Below are 9,972 nucleotides of genomic sequence, written 5' to 3' on the forward strand. Positions count from 1 at the left end.
ATATATATATATATATATATATTTATTTATTCTATTAAGAATTTTGGGGGCTGAATAGAAATCGTCCAGGGGCTGCATTTGGCCCTGGGGCCATATGTTGCCCATGTCAGGTCTGAACAGTAATTTTTGTGAGTGACCTTAAAGACGTGCTGTCACTCATTTTTAAAATCTGTACCGATGTGCTTCTGAGTCGTTGATGCTGAAGTGGCCGTGTTTGGGTTTCAGGTGGCGCTGAGGGCGTGGCTCAGCTGTTCCGGGTGCAGGATGCGAACCTGCGCGCTCGTGTTGTCCTGCACGCCCTAGAGCGCTGGCCTCTGTCGGTCTGTCTGGACCTGATCCAGTTCTGCCTTCAGGACCCCGGCACCGAAACCTGTCTGAAGACGGACCTGCAGTGCCAACACAAAGAGCTGTCCATCTACAGCTGGGTAAATGTGAGCTTTGAGCTGCACCAGAACAGAACCTCTGCTGGCTCCGCTCTTGTTTACAGTCACTGACCGCTCAGCTGGCAGAGGTTACCTGAGTTCAGCATGCCCCGCATGTTTTCCAAGTTTTAAATATGTGCAGTTGCATCATGGGAAGGTTTGATGTCCCTGCAGATGATGGATTTACAACCACCCTTGCCTTGGAGCACCTGGCAGGAGCTGCGGGCAGAGTCCAAAACAAGTCCCGAGTCCACGTTGGCTTTAATCCTGGAGGCCAAGGTGGGTCCAGCAGACGCCTGTCACTTTTATTCACACAGTGGAGCCACAAACATACACAAACATGGCCCCTTCCTGATTTCTATTATTGTTGTTGTTGTTGTCGTCGTTATTGTTGTTAGTGTATTGTTGTTGTTGTTGTTATTAAGATAAGATAGAACTTTATTAATCCCACAGGAATTTTTTTTATTGTTGTCATTATTGTTGTTGTATTGTTGTTATTAATAATAATAATGATGATGTTGTTGTTAGTGTATTATTGTTTTTATTATTATTATTAAGATAAGATATAACTTTATTAATCCCGCAGGAAATTTTTGTTGTTGTTGTCTTCAACTTGGAGGCCATGTTTCAGCTCTGACGAGTCGATCACATGACAATCCAACGCCGAGGCAGCGAGAACGTCCTCCTGAAAGATTTTAGGCAGTAACGACGGGAGCCCAGCTAAAAGCAACCTAACGAGCCGCTGCCATCTTATTTCCGCCTGATTGTTTAAAGCTGTAACTGAAGGTGTTTGTCGTGCAGGAGTTCTCTCTGTGTGAGCAGTGGGTCGAGCTCTATCCTGCCTGTGAGCAGCTGCAGCTGCAGACCGAACATCTGCTCTTCTTGTTGGAGAACGGACAGACGGACGAGGCTTTCCAGGTACCACCTGCGTCTTCAGGCCAGGTTCTCCGCACGCAGGAACAGAACCATTTGTTGGTTTGGGAACACGACGACGAACACGTTTTATTTGTCTCCTCATGCAAACTCTTTATCTTTTCGTGTCTCCTTCCATTTTCGTCTTTTATTTTGTCTTTTTGTCCTTTTTCATCTTTTAAATTCTCCGTATGTGTCTTTCTTTTTCTCTTTTTGCATCGGTTTCTTTTGTTTCTTTGCATCTTTTATGTCCTCTTCTCTCATCACGTGTCCTGACGTGTCTGTCGTTCTTCTGAAGCCTCAGATCTCAGCATCGTTCTGCACCTTCTCGTGTTTTCAAAGCTCCTGGAAGACCTGGCAGGCGTTGCGGAGGGACTGGAGGTTTGCGAGCGCGCTCTGGATCGCCGCCCGGGATTGGCTGCGTGTCACTTCCTGTCTGACTACCTCACCCTGCACGCTCAGACACAGATGTCTGAGGAGCGGCGGCGCTACGTGCACGCCCTTCACCTGGGCTCCAAGGTTTGTGAATGCCCTCAGACTTCATTTAAAAAAATAATAAAAATAAGACAAACTTTGTACAGATGATATTTTTTAAATCATTCTTTGTGCCGTAATGTTTAAATCAAGCTGAAAAATGATTTTATTGGATGTTATAAATATTTTTATTGTTGCTGCTGCCAGAAGGCAACAATAAAAATGTTTTTGCTTGTGTCTGTCAGCAAAATATCTTAAGAATCACTGAACATCTCAGAACATAATCGTACATCCATCCCTAACCCTAACGTGTTGGACTGACATCTACCTGTGCTCAGCTTGTGGACACTACGGTGTCCTGTGGTGGTTTCAGAGTATCCTGTACACGTGAGGCTGCAGACGAGCTGTTTCTAGTCTCTGCGTTCTTTACGTTTTGTGTTGTGAAGGACACGGGGAGCTCTTTGACTGTTTTCTGCCTGTTTGGTCCTTCAGGTGCTGCTGACTCTGCCCCCCGCTGCCAGGCCCGATTACTTCCCCCTGCTGTCAGAGCCCCTGCTCATGTTGGAGCAGCTGCTGATGAACCTGAAGGTGGAATGGGCCGAGGTGGCGGTGCAGACGCTCAGGAGCCTGCTGGTTGGCCAGGAGGCCGGCTTCGACGCTGACGACGTGGACAGGCTTCTGGCAGACTACGCCTGCAAGGCCCTGGACTTCTCCTGTGCTCCCAGAGAGAGGACTCGGTCGGGTCAGTACCGAGTGTGAGACTCACGGCTGTCACTTGTAGTCAGACCTGTCGCCATAAACAAAATATAATTAATCGCATGATAAATGAAAACCGTGTCTCTCTCTTTCTACTGAAGACGCTTGATGGCAAAAGACTCAACTCAGGTGTTCTTCACTGACCTCTCCCTTTCTCTTTTCTCTGTAAAATCTGTTTTAACCGTCCCAAATCGCGTTATTGGATCGTTAAAAGCAGCTAAGCTACGAGCTAAGCTAACAGGCCGACCTCGGGATAAAACCTCCGTCTTGTCGAAGCTCCAACATTCACGGTTGAAACCCGTGCCTTCGTGTGAAAAGTTGTTTTTCTCTGCAAAAAGAAGCTGAGAACTTGTTTACTGATTTTTTTTTAATTAAAAGCTTTGTGTGACGAATGCTATGCTTAAGAGCTCAAACCACACCGAGCGTCCACCATTTTGAGAACCGATAAATGAGAACGAGAGACAACCCATGTCCCTCCCATTTTTCTTAAAGAGACACGCTGCTCGCTCCCTTACCATCCATCCTTTGGTTCAAACAGTCATACTGCCATCCAGTGGTCAAAAATGGTACTACACATAAAAAATGTACCATTTCTTTTTAAATTTGACAATAATTACTAATTATTGTCAATTTTCACACAATATTATCGTTTATCGCAATAATTTCTGAGACAGATGATCGCCCAGCAAAATGTGTTATCGTGACAGGTCTATACTTGTAGTTTTTATGAAATAACTCGGACTTTGAGTGTGTTTAGTTTGAAACGAGTGCCCAGTTCAGCAGGTTTCACCGCTGCCTGCAGCTGGAGGCCAGATGTTTCTTAACATGCTGGTGGTGGCGGGTGATAGGCATCCCTTCAGGGACTGCTAGGCCTTTATTCTGCCTTTGTTTTGCAGACTCTGTGATCAGCCTCCAGGACACGCTGCTGCAGTGCCCCCTTCAGGAGAGCAGCTCTCCAGCATCCAGCAGAGTGGACTCTGCAGCATCTTCCACAAGTGAGACGTGCGCTCATGCCTGAAGGTGTTACGGTGTCCTTTATTTATTGATCCAACCCGTTCTGTGTTCGTTTACAGACAACACCCCCACACACAGCTCCTCTGCAAACAGCTCGGACAAGGAGCGGGACTCGTCGGGTCAAAGACGCCGATCGTCAGCCAAATTCCGGCCTCCGGATCAACCGCCGGCCCGAGAGAACTGGGTCCCTGACACCCAGCACGATGTGTGCATGGTCTGTCGGAGGGAGAGGTTCACTATGGTCAGTCAACAGAACAACCTGAACCGTGGTGTCACAAACAAAAACAGTCAGCCGTGGACGTCCAGGTGGTTCACGTGGCTCCAACTCGCAGCAAAAATCATCTCCTGAGCAGAGCAGTGGTGACAGGGAAGAAACAACTCCCCTTGAACAGGAAGAAACTTCCACCAGAACCAGAACCAGACTCAGGATGGGCAGCCATCTGTCTGGATTTACTAGAGCTGGAGAGTCCTGTAGAGCCACGTATACCCTAGTACTGCTTTGTACACACCAGGCATGTACAAAGTAAATACCATGTATACTATGGACCTGGTACTTTCTACATACCTGGTACTTACTTTATATGTACCTGGTATGTACCAGATATAAATCTGGTACTTACCAGGTACTTTATTCATACCGGGCACATACTTTGTACACACTTGGTACTTACTTTGTACGCAGCTGGTACTTGTACCAAGTTACCATGTAGCAGAAAACGTACCCAGTTCCTGGTTATTAACAGACTGCTTTATGTATTTCTGCCAAAGGATTAGTTTTTATTTCATAAAGTCATATTTAAACCACACAGCTACAGACAAATTGTTGGTTTTGATTGAAGAGAATGAAAAATGAGCTTCAAGGAGCAGAAGTTTGAATACGAGTCACTCTGTTGTAGTTGGTGGAGTAAGGACATGTGGATCACACCCAGACAGGCAGTCTCTGGAGTCTGGACCTCACGGTCCTCGGAGTGGAGCCCTGAAAGAATTCTGTGTGTTCAGTTCAACAGACGGCACCACTGTCGGCGCTGCGGCCGTCTGGTTTGCAGCTCGTGCTCAGAATGGAGGATGGCGGTCGATAGGTGTCCAGGAGAAGCCGTCAGAGTGTGTGGGCAGTGTTACTTCTTCTTCCACTCAGAGTAAGACCCTCACTCATCCGTTTTAGTAATCCCTCTATCATTCGTTGTTTATTTGTCATGTGCAGGTTCACACAAGGTCAACAATGCAATGAAATGTTCAGGAGGAGAAGAACCGACTTGACTCGCTAAAAACTAACACAGGAAATACTAGAGCATGCGATAAGGCAGTGGTCTCAAACTGGGGTCCCCAGACCCCCGGGGGTCTGCGAGCTGGTGCTTGGGGGTCCGAAAATTTTTTTTACAAGCACATAGATGTTTAAAACCTGTTAAAATGCACCAAAATACAGAAAATCACATCTTTATTCAAAAATTTCCTGGGAGAGGACCCCCAGACCCCCCCCTTAGATCTTTAGATGACTTCAATCAGCTGGATGTTATTAACTAATTATGTTCCTTCTGGTTGGGACATCAGAATTCATCTACATGCAAAACTTTTACATGTTAAATTTGTCTAAATTTGGAAATTAAATTAAAAACTTAATTTTTGGAGAATTTTTACTTTTGATCAAATTAAAAGTTTCCATAAATTCCAGTTTGTAAGGACACAAAGTTGTTTTGATTCTTTCAACACGAAGGAGAACTTAAAGCTGCAGAAGTGTAGAACATAAAAGAATAAAAGTGCATCAATAATATTTAAAAACCAGTCGTGACATGAAGTTCTTTTTGTCTTTGCAGTTCTGACGAGTCGGATTCTGCTGAAGGTAAATTTAATTTATATACTTTTTGCTCATTTCTTCTTTGCTTTGTCACTTTTTCAGAAAACTTTATTTAAATTTAAAGTTAACAGCTGAAATCCTGATGAACTCCTGGTTCTTCATGGTTTTCGTGTTCCACTTGTGAACAGTTCCGAGTTGAAAACTCACTCGAATGACGAGTCTCTGAGGCCCGGGCTTCGTTTGTTGCTACTTCCTGTCTGTTGAAGTCACATGGTGTTAAGTACAGGTCTGAGTTCTCTCCCTGCGCACTGAAGAAGGTGCTCCAAGCCCCGAGTATCTGGGTTCTGGGTGTGTGGACGGTAGGCCACCTCAGTCCTCGATGTAGGACCTCCAGACCAGAGCTGAGCTCACACAGGCTGCAGAGCAGACGATTCAGGTTAACAAACTTAGCTGCTGGTTCAGCTGCTGGTTTAGCTGCTGGTTTAGCTGCTGGTTTAGCTGCTGGTTCAGCTGCTGGTTTAGCTGCTGGTTTAGCTGCTGGTTCAGCTGCTGGTTTAGCTGCTGGTTTATCTGCTGGTTTAGCTGCTGGTTCAGCTGCTGGTTCAGCTGCTGGTTCAGCTGCTTGTTCAGCTGCTGGTTCAGCTGCTGGTTCAGCTGCTGGTTCAGGTGACCTTTTTACACTTACTGAAGCACGATGTTGCCAGAGCACTTCCAGTCAAAGCAGGCCATTTGTTTTTCTGACTGTTCAGTGATCGGGAGCCCCACTGCCACTCGTGAACCTCTGGACGGGATGCTGCATCTGCCTGAAGAGGTCCACCGACAGTTTAAACTCAGCCTGGACCCTGCAGAGAACCAGCTGCTGCGAAGCGAGTTTTACTACAACCAGGTCTGTATCTGAACCTGTTGATTCGAGCCCAGCCGTGAATGAGTGGCGCGTTGTGAATACACAAAGTGTTTGTTGTTTTATTCGGACACCACACAGAAACAATGATTTGTGAGTCCCTGAACGGAATGTTTATGGACAGAAACGACCCGCAGTCAACAGCTTTAAAGAGACAGCGTACCTACGTGGACGGGACCTTATGGCGCTTCGCCACGGTCTCAACTCTCATCGCTTCTACTCCACACCAGTGGTTTTTTTTTGCTCTCGGTAGAAGACAGACGTGTCCTCCCCTGCTCCGTCCCTGCTTTGCTCTTTGTCTTGTGAACCTTGCTCTGTCCCCCTCCCTTCCCCAAGGTTGTGGCCCTGTGACAGAGCTCAACCAAGCTGGCTGATAAACAAACACCTTTTTTCAGGACTATGGCTGGGGGGGCGCTCTGGACTGTGCTGTGCTACGACCTTCCCTCAAACTCAGTGCCTCCCCTGGCACAGCAACCTAGGAGATATAAAGACGCCAAGGGCTGCGTCGCTCACTTGGCGGCCATGCTGGGACCCCCTCCCACTCCACACTCACGTCTCTTTATGTTGCTTTGCTGTGGTAGATTGTTTTTGATGCCTCACACCGTGAACACGGTGTGAGAGATCTTTTTTTTATACCTCTTATGTTTTCTTCCCCTTTTTCTTATCTAAGCAATAAGGGCCACACTTCTTAGAAGCTGCAGCCCCTGTCCATCTTTAGGACGGCTGTACGGAAAGTAATTTCACTGTACTCCACTGTGCAAGGATAATAAAAGCATTCTGATTAAGGGCCTGCCCAGTGCTGGTGCCCACCCCAACTCAGCCCGGTTTATGGAACCACCTTGTTTGTATTTCCGGGCTGCTCCGCGGGGCCGATTCTGACGTAAGCTGACAGAAGCCATTGACTGGCCAGCGGAGCTCCATCGCTGGATGACCTTTCAAACTATATCTGAACCTCCACTTCTTCTCTGATCGTGTTGACGGACGGCGCCACAAGAAATGAGCTCATTTACAGTGAGATATCAGCGATGATGGCTGCACGGCTACACCTGGACTTATAAGCAGTACCAGGATAAGCTAAAGAAGGTAAAAGTCCAGTTATAGGGCGATTAAGGACCACAACGAGCAGAGTGGCTCAAACACAATGACTTGTCCCGATCCCGCCCACAGAGCGGGGAAACGAGTCACAGTGGAAAATCATCTCCACCTGAGTAGATCCGATAAGACGAGAACCGAGTGGAGTCACTTATCAGTGGTAAAGCAGCTTTGGTCCCCATCCTTTTAAACTCTTTTGATCTACTTCATTAATCCTGAGTTGCAACATAATGTGGACTCAAAGATATATAGATAGAAGGTATACTCTTTTTTTTCTGTTTTATTCTTTCAAACCCAATCTTTTACCCCTCTAGGCTCCCAGCGCACACCTCTGTGTGGCCATCTTGTCCCTGCACAGCGACCAAGCTACCTGTGGGCACCAGCTCATCGACCACTGCCGCTCCCTGTCCACAAAGCTGAACAACCCAGAGGTGGACGCCTGCCTTCTGACTGACATCATGCGGGAGCTGCTGTTCAGTGCCAGGATCATGTTTGATAAAGTTGGCCACAGCCAGGACCATGCACTGTGTGACAGGTAGGAGGGTACCTCCACTCACTGTGCTGGGAGCAGCTACACATTTGTGCTTTTATTTTCTAAACATGACATCTCAGTGGCTTTCAAACCCCAAAATGCATCACGGCAAAGACTGGTCCATCCCAAAGATCCAGTCCCCGGCACAAACAGAGTAATATTGTGTAAGCTGTTCAGTGTCAGGAGGGTGATCAGTCTTACATCGGAGAAACTGAACAGCCACTGACCAAAAGGATGGACCAGAAGAGCAACATCATCAGGACAGGTCTCTGTGGTCTACACTCCTCTCCAGTGGTCACTCAGAGATGAAGATGTTCACATCCTTGATAGAGAGGAACAGTGGTTTGAGAGGAGTAAAGGAGGCCATCTTTGTGAAGAGAACCCGTCCATCATTAAAGAGGGGCGGAGCCTCCATGTGTCCCCCTCTTACAGTGCTGTTATTGTTTGTATCAATAATAATAATATCTGTGAAACTGACTGACCTAAAGATCTGTTGTTTTCTGAACTCTGTTGGCTGTGGCAGCCATCTTGAATTGGGTCAGGTTTAAGTCAACCCAATGATTTTGTTTAATGAAAGTTTTATTACAAGATATTTCGTTAACAGACAATGTTTATGTCGGTAGTTAAGGTCAAAGCTTTAATCCCAGATCTTGTGAGATCAGTTGGTGTTTAAAGCTGCATTTATAATCCACAAGAAGTTAAGAAATCTTCTCAACAGGTGGAGCAGATAAGGTGTTCAAACCCTTCTGGAAGCCCCTCCCCCTGCAGTAGGGCATTATGGGTCATGAACAGAGGCCCAGCGATCACATGGCGTGTAAATAAGTTTGATTGGTGTTGCACTGCAATGACCACAGTAGAAGTTTTTTAGTTGATGCAGGAGAACATGCTTCAACAAACTGGTCGTTGTTTTGAAGCCCATCAAGCCCAGTTGTCCAACCAGCAGCACTGGTTATTTTCAGACCAAATCAATTATCATTCTGTCGTTTCCCAACAAGAGATGTTCTAAGTTTAAACTCTGGCATGAAAAGTGATGTGCGTTACTAAATGAATGCTTGGTCATTAATCTGATCCTTCCTCCTGTCCTTACTTCACAGTTACATCAGTAAAGTAGACGTGATGAAGATTCTAGTGACCGCCAATTATAAATTCATTCCTTCTCTGGAAGAGATTTTAGAGATGTCAGCCGTCACTCGTCTCCGTAATCAGCTGCTGGAAACGGAACACTACCAGCTCGCAGTAGAGGTGAGGCTGTTTGTTTGTTTGGTTCATGAACCCTGAATCCCACTGGTGGCATTACGTCTCCAATCGTTGGCTGCTCTGCCAGGTGTCGACGAAGAGCGGCCTCGACCCCAGCGGGGTGTGGCAGGCCTGGGCCCTGGCATCCCTGAAGGCGAGAAACCTTTCAGGAGCAAGAGAGAAGTTTTCCCGCTGCATGAAGGTTCCTGTGGACCGAAACCAGCTTAGTCTTGGTCCACTTCTGCTGCAGGAGATTGTTCAGCACCTGGAAACCTCCGTACGGCTAACTCAGAGCACGGTAGGACACTTTGACTTGTTCGTCCAAACAACTGTAGAGACGGTCAGGATGGTTCTCTCCTGAACGCATTTACCTTTACTGTTATTTCCAAAGTAGTCCTCATGAACAAGTGATGAGCACATGCAATTAACGACCGTTCATTTTTACTCCTTAGTCTTATGGTGAAGACATTTTGGCATCTCTCTATGAGCTGGAGGACGCTCTGAACGATGCGGGTCCTGTGGAGCGACAAGAGGGCCTGACTCAGGACAGTACCGTTCACCTGGAGTGTCTTTACTACCTGAAGATGTATGGCACTCACCTGGCCCTCATCAGCTTCTACATGCGTCACGACTGCATGAAGGAGGCTGTGACGCACGTTCTGAACAAGGTGAGGCTCGAGATGGTGGCTCGACGATAAAGGCTGTGATCAGAAACCTGAAGCAGGTTTCTGCACGTTACTGTAATTTACTGCACTGTAACTGTACAGGACCATAGTTTACTGTAGTTTACTGTGCTGTACTTTATTGTACTGTAGGTAACTGTACAGGACCATAGTTTACT

General features: G+C 46.7%; 1 protein-coding gene across 1 annotated transcript; it reads left to right on the top strand.

Annotated features, from left to right (window-relative positions):
• The first annotated feature begins 94 nt into the window (after nt 1-94).
• On the top strand, nt 95-9,829 carry LOC119427261 (zinc finger FYVE domain-containing protein 26). Its single transcript, XM_037694842.1, has 15 exons — nt 95-110; nt 226-425; nt 597-701; nt 1,224-1,340; nt 1,677-1,853; nt 2,301-2,550; nt 3,461-3,559; nt 3,638-3,819; nt 4,578-4,714; nt 5,390-5,415; nt 6,120-6,256; nt 7,678-7,898; nt 8,990-9,137; nt 9,220-9,429; nt 9,584-9,829. The coding sequence occupies exons 1-15, from the start codon at nt 95-97 to the stop codon at nt 9,827-9,829; spliced, it is 2,271 nt and encodes a 756-aa protein (XP_037550770.1).
• Nucleotides 9,830-9,972: the final 143 nt, after the last annotated feature.

This window comes from Nematolebias whitei, chromosome 21, assembly GCF_014905685.2.
Source record: "Nematolebias whitei isolate Nwh7 chromosome 21, NemWhi1, whole genome shotgun sequence".
Classification (NCBI taxonomy): domain Eukaryota; kingdom Metazoa; phylum Chordata; class Actinopteri; order Cyprinodontiformes; family Rivulidae; genus Nematolebias; species Nematolebias whitei.